The sequence below is a fragment of the Drosophila takahashii genome, chromosome X, assembly GCF_030179915.1.
Source record: "Drosophila takahashii strain IR98-3 E-12201 chromosome X, DtakHiC1v2, whole genome shotgun sequence".
NCBI classification, from domain to species: Eukaryota; Metazoa; Arthropoda; class Insecta; order Diptera; family Drosophilidae; genus Drosophila; species Drosophila takahashii.
Window position 1 is genome coordinate 14,303,760 of NC_091683.1, and position 17,231 is coordinate 14,320,990.

Below are 17,231 nucleotides of genomic sequence, written 5' to 3' on the forward strand. Positions count from 1 at the left end.
ACCAAAATCCCATTCCACCAATTAAATAAAGACATTCTCAATTGTTACTTTTATTTCATTTTTATTCAGTTTTTGTTTGTTTTTCTTTCATACAAAGCCCTTTATTATTGTTAAAATTTCAATTATTCTCTTTGGTTTTTTCTTCATTAATTAATAATTTACAGTTTTATGAGTTTTCCTCTTGCCCCTCGACTTTTATCGATTTCTCTCTCTTGTTATGGTTCTTCCTCGTCCTACATATCGTTTCCTTGGGGTTGTACATTATAACAGTACAGCAATTGATTTTATGTAATATGGTAAATTTGCTATAAATAGTGGGAATTCTTATGAGGTAAATGCTTAATGAGCAAAAAAAAAAACAATTACAATCGTCGTCAGATCAGATCAGTTTATACTACATACATAATACATATAATATATATATGTATACAAAATAACCAACCGTAAGTCTAATAAACATTCTTAAAATTCATATCTCAAATACAAATACAATATTTGCTTTAGCTGTTAGTTGTTCTTAATTTGTTTTGGTTTCGGTTTTCTTTTTGTTCAGTGTAATCGTTTTGGAAATTCACGTTCCTAACTTTTTGGGTTCGTTTTTCAATCAAGCTTTATACTATTTCGTGTATGTAGGTGTTGGTTTTAGTATTTGTTTTGTTTTTTCTTTAAGTTTTAAATCGTAAAATACTAATTTAGCAAATGTAGGCACCCTAAATATTAAAGCTTTTGCAAAACACGGTTCCTCGATAAGATATAACAATATATTTTGTTTGGGGTTTCCCTTTTTTGTTTAAATTTAAATATACAATACAGTAAATTCAAAATAAACTATTTCATTAGCCACTGAATTTTTTTCTGTTTACTTTGTTTTAGTTTCTTACTTTATTTCTTTTAGAAATTAAATCTTTTTTCCTTTTAGTGGTTTTAAGTTAATTTTACTTCAATTTTAGCATTAGAGTAGGTTAAGTTTAAGTTTAGTTTTAGTTGACCTTCGTTAGTTAAGTTTTGGGTTTCTATTAGTTTTTTTCTCTTTATTTAATTCATGCAATGCATTCTAGTTTACTTTGTTTTCTTTTGTTTTGTTTTTCTTGTTTTTTTTTTTCAATAAAAAAATTGTTTTGCCTCCCTCTTAGATTTTAATGGTTTAATTTAACATAATAATTGTTTTCCATTTTGGGGGTTATCTTATTAGTTTGTTGTTAATAAATTGGTCTTTGCTTCGGCTTTCGATTTAGCTACTGAATACATTACTATAATACATATAAAGTCAAATATGATCTTATTAGTGTGGGGTTTTTGGTTTTTGGGCTTTCTTGGGTTTGGTATATACCTCATAGACCGTCTGTACATGTATATACGAGTATATGTGTGTTGTATATCTAGATATTGTATATGTAACCTTATATATTTTGCATACCTCGATCTAGTTGGGCGCACAGGGGGTGGGGGAGGGGGAGGGGTTATGGAGTTTGGGGGGTATTTGGTGTTTGGGAGGACCCTTTTCTAGTTCCTAGCGTGTAAATTCACCAAAATGGCTGCCCTTTTCGTCATAATCCGGTTCGATACGTTTTCGAAAACTCGAATCCATTTTTTTTTTTGGTTTGTAGCATTGGCATTGGCTGGGCTATATGTATGTAAGTTCTATTGGACCTGGTTTGGCTAGAAGAGTTTCGGTTGAAGCGTGATTCTCGAAGTACCCCTTGAGCTCTATGATTCGCTGAAGAAAAGAAAGTTGATATATTTTTCGATTCAATTCTGATTAAGGTGAACGGAAATACACAATACACACTAAAACTGGACGTGGGACTCGGACCTGTGTCTATATGATGTTACGGAAGTCAACCAAGGACATTGTGCAATACGATCCTTATTTGTGTTTTTCTCTTTTCCTTTTTCTATTCCTTTTTCTTTTCATAATCCAGCTCAAAAGCGGCTAAAAATCTTCGGTATTATAAATTGTTACTGTTATGGGTTTTGTTTTTTTTTGTAGGAATTCTTCGTTAGTTGGTTTGCTTTTGCTTTTGGTTTTAGGTTGTTCGGTTTTTTGTATAATAAAGACCTGTCTTTGGAAATTCGGTCCCTCATATCAAAGTTTTTGGTTTTTATCTCGTGTTTAAAGGTATTTTGTGGGGCTTAGGAAACCAGTTCAAACGGGAATTTGATCTTGTACCAATTATTCAATTCAATTCGATTTGATTTGATTCGTATATCGTTAATTGTTAATCGTTAATCGTATATCGATCTTTGTTCAGTATTCTTTTGCGTATTCGTTTTAAGTTGTTGTAGAGTTGAAACCCAAATATGCACGAATACATAACGTTAAAGCTGGGCGCATTCCATATCTCGTATCAGAATCTGTGTGTTGTGTGTATCTTTAGGTGTCTGTTCCGATTCGATAAACGATACTTATCGATCAGTTTAGTATTGTTGTTCTGATCTGTTCTGTTCTGTTCTGTTTGGTGTGTGTCGTCTTGTGTAGATCTTTGTTATTTATTGTGATAAAGCTATTTTGACAGCAGTCTTGAACGTTCTTTTCAATTTAAATATTCAATATTATAAATAGGTATACACACATTTGTTTAAGGGTTCATTTAGTTGGTTTGTTTGTTTCTTGTTTGTTGTTTGTTCTCCTTTGACTCCTTTGCTGGTCTGGGATTTTCATTGTATGTATATAAGTTAAGATCTATCAGACAATTGGGAAACTTTATGGTTGTGGGGTTTTAATTTTCATAGAAACAAACTGAAGCCAGGGGTTTTGGAGATGTGGTAAATCAGTGTGGCAAAACTTCTATACTTTTATTAGTTGGCTTAAGTGGACTGAATCCTACGGCTATATAATCTATAGTTTACAGATATTTTGATCCTTTCTGGCCCTGGTTCTGTATAATAATATGCAGAGTCTGTCTTGCTGACTTTGGGGGATTTTTGGTTGGGGTGATGGGAACGGGAGATTCTGGGGAGGTGGGGGCACTATTCGGGGAATTCAGTTGTATATCTCTTTTGCCTTCCATTTGGGATGGGATCCTAACAAAGCGTTAGAAGGTTGCATATTACCTAATTGCTTGCTTTTTCTTTTTGCATTCGTTTTTCATTTGGTTTTAAATAACTTCGATGCTCTCAGTTAATACTTTATAGTAAGTATATAGTATATATAATGTTCCTCTTAGAATCTTTAGAAAATCTTTACGTAGCTCGGCCACTTCTGCTATTATGTCTACACTAATCTGCTCTACTCATTTCCATTTCCATTTCCAGTTCCACCTCCACTTCAATTTCAATTCAATTTCAATTCGCTTCTCCCCATTTCGGTTCTATTATTTTCCATCTGGAGCTTGTAGTTTGTTCCGTTGTTACACATTTACCAGCTAGTTTTTGTAAATTAATGCGAATTACTTTTAATATGTTACAAAATTGCAATTAAAATTGTTCACTTTAGTATGTAGACTATACTAAATAGTTCGTTTTTCGATTTCATATCATTTGTTTCTTGGTTTTGTCTACGCTACTATATCATTATATCATCATCATCATCATCGTCTTCATCTTCAATTTCCTTCGAAAGCTATTCAGGTTCTTAATTGAGTTCATAATTCTTGGTAGAAAAGAATAGGCCAAAAACAACAACAACGAAAATATATATGTATATATACTATATATATTGTAATATATGCGTAGAAAAAGAAGACAACAACAAACTTGTTTCCTTTAAACATGTTTCGTAAGTTTAGTTAAAGCCAGAGCTAGTAGATGTTAAGTAAGAACTCTCATTTTTGTGTGTAAGTTTTTCTTTATCCTCGGTTTTTGCGTTTTTTCCACAGTTTTTCTTTTATTCGGCTTTAGTTTATATCTCTTAGTATTTGGTTTTCTGGTTTCGCTGTTTTTTCTAAATCTCGTAACATACATTTTACAGTTAGATAGTTTTTCATTGTTCTGGGTTTGGGGTTTTTGTTTTTTCTTCTTCGTTTTTCATATAATTGTTGGGGGTGGTGGTTTGTATGGGTCGCATGGGTTACACACAGTCAGGTCAGACACACATCCTTCGGATACATATATATATACTGCTATATATGCATATATATTTACACACAAATTTGAGACAGACGGACACTAGAATTTGCCATGTTTGTGGATGTATTGCTGGTTGGTTGTTGGATATGCAACGGAAAGGAAAGTGCAACGGGCAGCAGGGGATCTCGTTGGCCCATTTGAGTTAGGATTGCGGTTCTACAAGGGATATACTGACGGTGCCAGATTTTCCAGGTTTACTATTGCTATTTCTGCCTTGCTGAGCGTAATTCGTTTATATACTTCGATTCTACTCGTACATGCTGGTGTCCTACGATCTATATATGTTTGTATGTCCTATGACCTTACCTTCTACTCTCCATTCTCGCCCTGTACACTCGCATTCACACATGCACACACACTCTATGCTATGTTATGGTATATGAATTTTAGTATGCAAGTACAGGCTGCCTTGGCCCAAGGTGAAATATTACAAATACAATTAGCCTAAAACTTAGAAAAAAAAATTTACACAATTGTATATATATGTATACATATATTCTGTTTGGTTTTCTGTTATTGTTTTTTGGTTTTCTTGTTTTGGGATATTTTTAAGGGGTTTTCTTTTTCCGTTTTCGGGGAGTGCTATACATCCATACAGTTATACAGATATATAGGAAGTGTGTGTGTGTGGGTGGTTTTATGTATATTATATGTATATGCTAACATTTGACTTTTTTTCTCATCTCGAAGAGGCTTATTTACAAAAGGCCGAGTTCGAAATTCGACTTGTAGAATTACTAATATTACTATTACCTCTATTATTACTATCACTATAGCCTAGCACTATTAACTACTATTATTGCATACACGTTCTCTTTTCCTAGTAAACTTATTCGAGGCAATCGGTTTGCCGCTCTCCGTCGTCATCGGTTCGTTCATCGTTATCGATTTGACAATGCCATCGCTAGTTGCACCGCTAGTTCCGAAAGCAGGCGTTGAACTCGATGGCGGTACTGTACTTATCTGCACATTTTGCTGATCGGGCGAACTGTTGCTATTCGTATTCGATTCGGCATCTTCGGGTATCACTGGTATTGGTATTGATATTGGTACTATCTCTCTTTCCATTGCCATTTCCATTTCCATTTGCCGCCCACTTATTTGATGCAAATTGCGGTCTTGTGACGATGATTTCAATAACGATAACGACGGCGATAGCACACGTTGCCTGAGCGCTGTCTCGGCCATTTCGAATTCGGGTTTAGACTTTGCCTTTGACGTAGACATTGATGTTGATGTTGATGGTAATGCTGATTTCTGGGGTGCGTTTGATGTTGATGTTGATGAGGATGTTGGCCAGCATCGATCCGGCCTTATTGTTAGCATCTCGATGTTAATCACGGAGTTGGAGCGCTCTCTTTCTGATATTCAGCTGCCGTATTTGTTGGAAGATGCGTAGCTATTAACTGCAGATCCATTTGATGGCATGTGAGTATCAGGCACTAAATGTGGTGTTCTACTAGATATAGGTGGCAAAATAGGGCTTGTTGGCCAATGGTAAGTAGCAGCGGCGTTATTGGATGAGGGAACACTTCTATGCAAAAAGCAGTATGTTAATTGTCGTTATCAAGTACGCTTTCAAAAATAAATCAAATTTTTCTTTCTGTTTTTTCTTTGGTTTTTAGTTTAATGGCGATGTTTTGATTTGATGCAAATCATGAAATGTCGGAGCGATGGAAAGCCATGAAGAGTTAATAAAGAAAAAATATAAATAGTATATTGTAAATAGAAAGCCCTAAAGTAATTGTTCGTCCAAAGATAGAATCTTTTTGTTTTTAAACTAAAGAAGAGCCAATTAGTTAATAAATTATAAGCTATAGCTCCAAGAAAAATAGGAACGGACTAGTTTTTTTCAATGAACCTTTTTTTTATATTCAAAATACAAACTATAATTTCCTCAATCACAGTCTTAAATCACTTGAATCTTGCATAGAAGACGGAGTATATTTTTTTCGGGTAGCCACAGGGATTTGGGTTTATAATTTGGAGGAATCAAGTGTGGTGTGCAATGGACAACTACGGAATATATATTTACAAATGGGTACGCAAGATGACAGAATGGCTGGATGGATGTTTTCGGGGTTCGGGGGGTTCTTGGGGTTCGTGGGGTTCTGGGGACCCCGATATTCGCGGCAAGGAGACAAACGACTCACAGACAAACGAGGAAAAACAAATTGAAATGACAGGCACAAATCTCGCTTTAATGATAAAGACATATGTGTGTGTGTTTTGGATGAGGATAATGGGCATGGCTCATAGACATATATAGAGATAGACAGAGACAGACACAGAAAAGAGACAGAGACGGAGACAGAGACAGAAAGAGGCGAAGGAAAGGGGGCGACTCACCTAGAATGGGGGAACAGCATGGGCGCCGCATTGAACATCGATTGGGGCGTTGGCGCCTGAATGGGGGCCACTGCAGCTGTGTCAGGATGTAAAAAGTTCCGCCGCTGCTCGATCCGCTCCTGGTGCTGGGTCAGACATCGAGACAATAGGTCTGGAAGGCTTTCCATGTGCTCCTGCAGGCAAATATTCAAACAAGGGGGGACAGAGGGGCTTTAGTAAATCACCACTGAACTACACCACCAACGATTGTTTGTCATACTTGTATGCTCTGCATTTTGTCCTCCAGGTTGGTTAGGCGCTCCTCGATGGCATCCTGACGGCTAGACATGTCCGATATTATCTCGTAGACCGTGTTTTGTGTCTGCGAATGGTATTCACACAATCACAAACATGCATTGCACATCGGCTCATTCACAATTCAAGTGTATTCTATTAATGCAATACAATCGAACTTCGATTAATCAACTAAACTGAAATAAACTGTTATCAATTATCAGCTGCTTATCGATAAAATTCGAAACTTCTTGCTTTCAAAGCAAAAATTAAAATATCGATCAATACAGTTATTTTAAAGTAAGTTCTATCGAAGTTCGATTGTAGTTTCTTCTGTTTTCCAACTACCTTGGCCATGTCAGTTATTGTGTTTGCATTATCCATTAGTTTGCGCTGATCCATTTTAACTTTTCGCAACCTGCATCGCAGCGGAAGAATCATCAATATTACAGAGAAAATTATTTAAATACAATAGCATAGATCGCCAACACATAATACTAAGCGCATAAAAATTAATTGGGCTTTTTCTCACACCCGCACACCATTCAATTTTGTAGGTGGAAAAGATTGTTAGTTCCGTCTAGCCGAAAACTCGCTTTTCCATCCAGAAATATCACTCAAATAGAATATGGTCAACATATCGGACAAAAGCGTAACAGTGTGGTTCGAAACTTTTAGAGATGCGATATGAAAATATCGAGTCGATATTAAACCTTTAATTTTATTTTCCCTCACAGTTTCGAATCACACTGCTAAGATTCACTGAAAATGTTATTTATTTGATTATTATTATTTTGTTGGTGTGTATTTTATTCGTTGTGCCGTAGTTAATAGAAAGATTATACAGGAGTAAGTAGGTAAAAAAATTCCATATTTCTTTTCGGGCGTTAAAATTGCAGAAAATCGTATCGTGAAAGTATCACCATATCATTCGGCTGATCCCTGAGCAAATCCCCGGGCGAAATACATGGATGGAACTAGGACGATACACAGGATTCAATGGGACGGGATCAGAAGTTTTGGACAGAGTACAAGAATCGGGTGTTACGAATGCAATGGAATGCTGTGATGGCATTTTGATCTTCTTCCGACCTCCTTTAGCGGTTAGTAAGTAAATGATATATGATGATATGATGATATGGGCACTAGGCAAAAGCACAGATGATATTGCGATAGTTTTAGATACGAGATTCTAGAATATTTAACGCAGCATGCTAGGTTATGTGGCTAGTCTCGGTTATTGCATAACGTAAAAACAGGGCTTTACAACCTATTTACAGGCTAGTAAAACGAGTTCAATCATTTGTGGTTTCCACATTTCAGTTTAGTACTTGGTAATTATCGTTTTTAGTATTTTGGTTAGTTCGTTTTTGGCTTTTCGTTTAGATTATACTTCCTTTACGTATGTTTACGGATGTATATACAGATATCTGATGAATGGCTTTCCCAAAAGCTTTTCTACGATTGATGGGCACAAGGATGATTTTGATTTTGATTTTGATTTTGATTCGATTCTAATTATGAAATGGGTCTTCGGGACGGGAAAACAGGACAGAGTTAGTATTACGAACCAGGGAACTGATGTACATATTTCTTTTTCTTTTGTCTTTTAACTAATCCGACAAACATATAGGGTACAGACAAATGAGAGTTAGTTTCACGAAAATAGATAGAGAGACAGAACATAAACAACGAACATCAACGGTCGATGATTTCCCCAAAGACCCGATAAACTACTATTTCGATCTGATATCATTTTCATTGGGCACTCTTTTTGAATTTTAGTTATTATCTTTTTTTTTCATACGTATTTTTTTTCTTAGTTGTTGGTTGGTTTGGTTTGGTTAGTTGTTTGGTTGGTTGATTGGTTGTTGATAGATCTCTAAAAATACTCACGCATATATAGCTAGAAGGAACTTTCTTTGGTGGGTTCTTACACGGCCGGGATTAACCCGTTTTACTAGTCTTGTATGTTTGTAAATGAGCCAAGTTTCACGCAGAACATTCGCCGCAGCATTTTTCAGCTAAATTTTGGTCCAAAGAAGAAACGGTATACAAAGTAATTAGAATGCAATATGGATATACATGGTATGTACATGGTATATGTTTTTTTTTTTTTTTTTGTGGATTATATATATGTGGTACGATAGTATCTCCGGTTTGGTCAGTCGGTCGAATCATCGAATCAGATCATATCAGAGACTTGAGAACACTTGGAACACGATCAATACCCGTTTGGTCAACTGCGTGTCCATCATGAAGTTGTGCACATGCTTCTCGGCACGGGTCAGCTCCAGTTTCCGGGAAACTACGGCCACTAGTAGAGCCGTACAGCCGGCGCCCTGTAACGACGATGTGGAGAGTGGTGAGATTGGGCATTGACTTTCGAATAGCGCGCGCAACTGAGGTGAGTTTCGACCTGAACCCGGACACCCAACTCCGTGAGTGAACGTAAATAATATGGACAATTTCAGAAAATTGCCTTAGTATTAAAATAAGATTTTTGTACTATTTCTTATATTTATTTTTAAAGGCTAATTAAAATATTTCATAATGGTTATTCTTTTATCTATAATTAAATATTTTTATAACATTGTAGAAAAACATACAAAACTATATACCCGAATTATAGATAATTGCTTTTAAAAAATCTTGGAATATCCTTTGCAAGAAAAGAATGTCCCCAAATTGGCTGAAATTGGCGAATGGTCGAAGGCAATTTTCTTAATTGTGACACAATTGCACTCATTTTCTTTGATGTTATTACTCTTTTTTTTCGCCCCTTCATTTAGGGTGGTTTTTAGGGTTTTCTGGGTTTCTGGGGTTGGGTGCCCGGCCATCTGTAATGTCAGTTGGTTATTTTCACTTTTGGTTTATGCATTCAAAATGAAAGTTGCTTTTGTTTATCAAGTTATATAGTCCAGAACTTTTTTTGTTGCTCTCACAATAGATATATAGTAATTTTATGGATGTTACAACATGTATATATATTTTGTTTCAGTTTGTTTTATTTTTCTTCTTTTCTTTTTTTTCTTTTCTTTTTTCATTTTGTTATTTCGTTTGCTTCTCGATGGTTGAACGATTAATGGGTGAGTGGGCTGAGTGAGTATGGATGATTGGATGAATTCCTTCTAATTGATATTACGATATTACGATATAGATGGATAGATTGGAATGCAGCAACGCTTTTGGTTTGGTTTGAATTTAGAGATACGGAGTTGGATGTGGGGTTTAGTTAAGATTCGGATTAGAGTAATATCAAAATAGTTAATGGATTCGGGTTCGTCACATGTCTATATGTAATACAACAGTTAGAGGTGTCTGGCAGAGAGTTACATACACACATAAGTACGAAACAATTAGCTAGGGAACAAAGTTGAAACCATAAATCACAATTCATAGTCAAGTTAGGAGTGGAAATATCTATCATAGCTTTATTTATTTTTAAATATTTTTTAATATTTTTTGTTTGTTATTTTTTTACCACTACGACATGATAAATATCTCAAAAAGTCTAAGAAATAAGCGGATAGTCAGACGACTGGTAGAGGGGGAAATTGAAATATAATAGTTATATGTAGAATAGAGAGAAAGATGGAAAGTAAGCCACACAAAAGCAGAACTGGATAAAAAGTGGAGAAAGATAGAAGTATGGAAAATATATATTTATTTCGGTTATAAGCGCTATTCCTATGCTATTTCTTAATGCTAAGCTCGATTGGCGATTGATTTATAATTATGCTGGGTTTCTTCACTATCGAACATTTTGGGGCAGGATCGGCTGGAAAGTTGCTCAATCTGATCTCAGTTTTGCATAGAATCATGCGATTATCCTATCTCCTTAAGCTCGTTTTGGTGATTCAACTAGGTTTTTTTTTTTGGATATATGTATGTACAGTTAACTAGAAATATTACAATTCAGGTGAGTTTAGATTTTAATCTATTTTTTTTGTGTTTTTGTTAAAAGTGGCGGCGAGGGGCGGTTATGGTGGGCGGGTAAACATTCGTATGCAGTTTATGTAATTATTTACATGTGATTTTTGTTCTATTTGAAAGATCTTGATTTGTTTTTTTTGCTAATTGCTAATTTTCTTTGTTGTTGAACATATATATTTCTTGATTGTTATGTTGTGTGCAATTGTTGGTAATATTTTGTTGTTAAAAACTCACCATTATTCCTGTACTGACAGCGATACCACGTCCACAGTACGTATTCGGAACAATATCACCGAAACCAACACTCAAAAATGTTATCGCTATCAGCCACATTGCATTCAAAAGATTCGCATGTTCTTCATCATGAAATCTGTTCCATAAACCAGCACGCGATTTTGTTTCGTTTTCATATATTTTCATATTTATTTTTGTTGGGTTCGAAATATATATTTATAATATATATTTGAATTGATTATGGTTTTGTTTATGGATTTAATCGGTTGAAGTTTCAGTTTCAGTTTCAGGGGTCAAATTGAATACACGCGTTTATTTTTAAATGAAAGGGAAAGAGAGATAGAGAAAAATATCGTATTGTTGGCTTAATGTTCAAAAAAGAAACCATAAGAATCCATTAAAAACTAAATTGGCATAGGTTAAATTAGTTGAACGTAAAACTTAAACGAAAAGAGTAACAAAAACGATAAGCGATACAACAAAAAGAAGGGAAACAAAAACGAAAACGAAAAAGTAAGAAAAACAAAAAATAACAATTGTGGAAACTGAAAAGTAAAAGTTAGAATGGTCATTCTGCATATAGGAAAACGAGATTAACAACAAATGGACGAGTAAACGGGTGAGCGCACACAATACAGTGGTCCAAAAAGAGCTTGATGGGGTTTGTAGTTGGTTTTTTTGGGGTAGGGGTTTTTGGTTTTCGGATATATTGAAATGTTGACAGTTATGGACGTAACCGTTAATATATATATATATATGAATGTATATATGTACAACCATGGGGTTTTTGTTTTTTAGCCCGATGAAAGCTTGCTGTACAAAAGTGAGAGTTGAAAAATAGATATATTTGGTTTTTATGTAATCTAGTGACTTTGATTTTCTCAAGAATGGAGCTTCTAGGGTGCAGAAAACAATTCAATTTAATTTTTCCAAGGATCTCGCACACACACACGCGCACACCCACACACGAGCACACTTACACGCAGACAGTTAAATGTGCACATTAATAGAATTTGCCGGAGCCGTCAGAAAAGATTTGTTATGATTTTGTATTTGTTTTTGTTGTTTTGTTTTACCAGGAAGCAAAAACTTTTCTCGTTTTTTTTCCTCTGCTTCCTCTTTAAAATACATCTGCCTGTGTGCGAGTGTGTGTGTGAGTGTCAGGATTTTTTGTTTTAGTTTTCGCTGTCAGAAAAAAGGACAAAAAGAACAGTTACATTGTTATCTGCGCTCTTTAATGCTGCAAAAATACACACACACACACAGGCACACATGGTGATTATGTACATATATTTAAATATATATAGAATGTATGCTTATGTTTATAATACAGTAAGCACACACACACACACGCACACAAAGTGGGTGGTAAGATTTTTTTTGGTGATGATTTACAACAGATTGCCAGAGTGTGTGTGTGTGTGGGTGGGTGGATGTGGGAATGTAATGTGCTTGTATATATGTACGTATTCTTGTATTAATCGCGGCCTGACTGAAACAAAAAACCAGATAGAGCGGGATGGGTATACAGATATGGAACTATTGCTTGACATTCGCTTTCCGCTTTTTTCAGTTTATTTCGGATTTTCTGTTTTTTTCTTTTGTTGTTTTGGCGACGATTTGGGCAGACAAAACGGCATCTAAAATATGTGCGCTGAAATGTATGCTACGAAAAATGAATATGTGTTTTTTGTCTATTTTTTCTTTTTGCCTTTTTCCTCTTGTTTGTGTGGGTGGAGCCTCCATCAAAACGGATTTTGGATATTTGAATTTGAATTTATAACTTGGTGGTGGCGACGACAAGGGGGCAGGGGAACTCGAACTCGAGAACATCGAGAAGATAGGTCAGGGAATACGCCCGCACACGTACACAGAAAAAAAAAGTGTGTTGCCTTTGAGTACCACTGATATTTAAAATAATTATTATTATTAAATGGATCGTAAGCGTATTGTCGATGAAAATGAATATATGTGGTATTGACATAAAATTATAACTAATATTTATGGTACATACAATACGTTTTAGATTTCTTTCCTTAAGAAATTCGGATTGAACCAATGGGTTCTTTCAGAAATCAGAAAGCTTTTTTCTATTTCACTGGCTTTTTCGTGTTGGAATTGAATTTTTAAAATTCTACCCATCCAAATCTGACATCTTTTTTTCGGTGTACAGAGATCTGTGTGCGTGCGTGTGTATCGGTTGATTTGGCAGGTACAATTACTATAAAATACTATATATATGTATGTACTTTTGTGCGGAGCGGGGGTTTTGGTTTCCTTTTTTTCGGTGGCGCCTCAATGGCGGCTACTTTTCTGGGCCCCCACCACCCCCCATCCCCCTTAACATCCTTCCACTCCTCCACCTCCTCCTCCTCCTTCTCCACCTTCTCCTCTTTATACTACTTCTTCTCTGCTTGCGATGGGTTTTGATTTCTCATATTTTTATGCATGAAAGTTTGCTGTTTGCTGTTGTTGTTGCTGTTTTTGTTGATGATGATGTATGTACTTGTTGTTGTTGTAGTTTTATTGTTTATCTTATTATAGGATTTCTTTATTGTTTGGATATAGATAGATGTATTTTCAATTTTTTCTGTTCTGTTTTATCTTTGCAACTGTTCTGTTCTGTACTGTTCTATTTTTGGTATTTATTTTGATTTAGTTTGTTTTTGGTATATTTAAGGTATTTTTCGGTATCATAAATGGAGTTTTTGGGAGTCTTTGTATTTTTTTTGGTCATTTCTTTTGAGGTTTTTGATTTTTTGTTTTTTTTTTTAGGTTTTTGAGGAAATACTTACCACCATGCCGCAGGTGAGGGTGATACCGCGTCCACAGTACGTGTTTGGCACAATGTCGCCGTAGCCGACACACAGAAATGTGATGGCCGTTAGCCACATGGAGTTTAGCAAATTCGCGTGCTCCTCATCGTGGAACCTTTTTTTGCGGATCGAATCGGTTCGGATCGTAAAACGGTTTTGGTTTGGAATTTGTTCGGCATGCGTTTGGCATTGTGGGAATATATATATATATGGGGAACGAATTTCAGTCATTTCGTTTTGGATTTTTCATTTATGATACGTTTGTTTTTTTTTGGTTTGGTTTTATTGATTTTTGTTTTGCCGTTGATGTTTTTTTTTCGTTAGCGGTTTTCAGTATACAAAAATATATATAGAGAATTCGGTATTTCAGATGCGTAGTGCGTATTTCGTATGCGTTTTCAAGTTGCGGTTGTTTTTCGGTTGTTGTTTGGTATTTTTCATAAATATATTCGATTCATACATTTTTGTTGGTATTTTTTTTTTTTTTTTTGCAATTTGTGGATACAGAAGTAGGGTGAGAAGTGGAGTAAACAAATAAACAGATGTGAAATTATGTGAACATTTTTTGTTTAAATTTTTTCTATTATTTTTTTTTTGGTTTTGGTTTTTGTTCTCCAGAAAAATTAAGAATACAATTTGGTAAATTTTTTCATATTTTTAGAAAATTTCCATGTATTAAAAGAATACGTATAAATACAACGGAAATTACAAAAAATAAATAAAACAATTACAAAACGCAAAAATAAGGAAAAAATTGGATAAGGGAAAGAAAAAAAATAAGGAAATTAAATTAAATGAAACAGGAAAGTAATTTGCTTTATCTTTAGGTTTGTTTTCTTTTATTTTTGGGCAACGAATTAAAAGACCTCAATAGAATATAAGAGCGAGATAGTAAGATAGATTGAAAGATACAGATAGAGAGATAGGTAGATAGATTTTTTTTTTGTAAAGAGGGCGGCGGGGGAATATTTTGGAATATACAATGACATGAATAATATTGAATAATTATAGTTTGGATGGTAGTTTGGCAATTTGATTACAACACTTGCTTCGGCATCGATTCAAAAACTGTTCTCCTCTCATTTACACTCCTTTTATCCTGCTCCTGCTCCTGCTCCTCCTTCTTTTTCTTCATCATCTCTTCCTGCCGGGGGCATGACAGTCTGATTGGAAAGGCGCTTGGGTTTGGGTTTGGGTTTGGGTTTGGGGATTGGGTCTGGGATTTGGGGTTCGTCTTCCAACTGATAACTCTTGATCTGAACGGCACAGATGCACATAACATACATATATGTACATACTTCGCACTCACACAAAACGGCGCACACTTGTGACTACATGCAAATCGACTAAAATGGCCCATCCGAGAGTTATGTATGCCCCATAATGCCCCGCTGTTCTACCTGAAGAGGCTCACCACCTGAAGCCCTAGAGATGTGGCCACTAAATGCTGAAGCATGCCTGCCGGCACAGCTCCGTTGGGTGCCGTTTTTCGAAGGGCGGGTGGATGTGGCTGTTAGTCAGAGTTTGGGTGGGTTGTGTGTGAATGGGGAGGCTTAAGCAATTTGCAAAGGAAAAATCATAATGAATGCCAAGAGGCAGTACACTGGGAAAACAAGTTCGAACTTTGGAAGTATTGGTTAGGCCTGTTAACGATGACTTATCAACGAATGCATGGTCACACTGAGCCCTTGGGACCAGTGTGACCATGCACTTGGACTACAATTCAATAAATCCTTTACTTAAATCTCAAATTGTTAACTAATTGAAATAAAAACACTTTAAATATAATATTCTAGCTTTTGAATTTGTTTCCTCCGTGTATGTTTGTTTGTTCAGTGTTTGTAAATACCCTTTTAATGCCGCACAAAATGTTTTCTCCTGGCTTTCCCCCACATTGTTCGCCTACATCCTCCTGTCCTAATATCTAACTCACAGAGCTTTGATCCGAGCTGAGCAGAGCATGCATGGTTGGTTGGTTAGGATACGTTTTCCGGGGATCTCCAACAATACACACATACACGTACATACAGACACACATACAGACACAGATAGATAAATGTATTAAAACGGAAAATAAAGATGGGACCACAGGTGGACCCGGCTAAACAACAGACAGATACAGATCGAAACATAAAATTTGGTTTTAGGAAATTCAGAACCAATTCTACCAATTTCTACAGAAAATAACATCGAGATACGAATTAATTATGGTTTTCGGAACAAAATTCAACATCGTTACGATAAATACACATGTTTGTATACGTGGGCTGTGTGAGTTTGGGTGTTCGGTTTTCTTGATTCGAGATGGAAGGACATACACATATTCGTTGTATTTATTTTTCGTTTATTTCTCACTGAGCTTTTTCATTTGTTTGTTAACCAGTCAGTCCAGAGTCCATAGTCCATATCGCCGTGTGCCAAAAACAATAAAAAATCATGAAAGCGCGGAAAGGTAAAATCAGAAACAAATCGAGCGGAGGATGTTGCACGCAAATCAATACGTGTCACTCATCTGAGGCGAAAATAAAATGAAAGTCGAGAATATATTCACATAAATTGCACAAAGTAGTAGTTGCAGAAGTAGAAGAAGAAGAAGAAGGAGGAGGAACGTTTAAGTGCTTCTGTCACTCTTTTACTTTTCTGTCTTCTGGGCTGTTATTGTCCGATTTTCGACATGCCTGTGCAGCGAATGCAACTAATAAATATGTTTTTATTTATAACCTTATAGATCAAACTGCACAGACATGCGAGGGTACTTTGAGTATTTTGGCTATGGGAACAACGCAACAACAAGGACGACAACAACAACAGCAGCAACAACAAGAACTTATGGAGAGGTGTATATGCTTTCGTCACTAGACTGAAACACAGCTGTTGGATTCTTCGGTGGGCTCTAAAGAGTTAGGATCCCTTAAACACATTTATATGTATTTGGGGTTGGGCATTTGTTTATGTTTTCGTTTTTTAATTTCGTTTGGTTTTGAATTAACACTTTTGTTTCAAGTTTATTTTTGGTTACATATATAAGGATGTTTAGATATATGATCTACAGAAATGCAGGCGCAGTTCAATCCACAATTTAAAGCTTAATTGATTAAATAAATATGCGATATGTAAGAATGTTATTTTTGGTTTTCTTTTTTTTTCTGTTATGTTTCGTTTCCCAAAACTAAACAGCAACAACAACAACAACGAAAAACATAAGAATCGTCGTTAATCCACAATAAAACTAAAAAGAAAAATGTAAGAATCGCAAGAACAACTGAAATGGATCAATGTGAGAGTGAGAGAGCAGAGGAAATTGAAAGAGGACAGAAACAGTATACCGAAGGCCAATAGACTGGGATCAGTAGAAAGAGAGAAAGAGCGAGAGGAATATATGGTGCGCCAATTCAATCATAAACTGTGTCATAATACATGGTTTTCCTTCAAAAGCAAGGAGAATTTGCTGAAGAGAAGTGAGGTAAGTAAGAGCAAAAGAGAGCGAGAGAGAAAGATAGACAGAGCTAGGCATACAACGTTCAAGCACAAAGATTCAAAGTTGAATAAAACTAT

The 17,231-nt window shown here is 35.6% G+C and overlaps 1 protein-coding gene across 11 annotated transcripts in view; it reads right to left on the minus strand.

Moving 5' to 3' along the window:
- Nucleotides 1-41: 41 nt before the first annotated feature.
- The window catches only part of SK (small conductance calcium-activated potassium channel), a 66,706-nt gene continuing 49,516 nt past the window's right edge, over nt 42-17,231 (minus strand). For 3 of the 11 annotated variants that reach the window (XM_044394232.2, XM_017142711.3, XM_070219200.1), the window contains 7 exons: nt 10,861-10,996; nt 8,922-9,032; nt 8,587-8,714; nt 7,039-7,108; nt 6,677-6,778; nt 6,418-6,590; nt 42-5,602 (listed from right to left, as the gene is read on the minus strand). In XM_044394232.2, the coding sequence (XP_044250167.1) occupies nt 5,437-5,602; nt 6,418-6,590; nt 6,677-6,778; nt 7,039-7,108; nt 8,587-8,714; nt 8,922-9,032; nt 10,861-10,996 (886 nt within the window). In that variant the 3' untranslated portion in view covers nt 42-5,436. Of the gene's footprint in view, nt 5,603-5,630; nt 5,672-6,417; nt 6,591-6,676; nt 6,779-7,038; nt 7,109-8,182; nt 8,715-8,921; nt 9,033-10,860; nt 13,792-17,231 lie in introns of those variants that run through there. The other 8 variants (XM_044394225.2, XM_044394236.2, XM_044394234.2 and 5 more) reach the window with 8 other exon arrangements.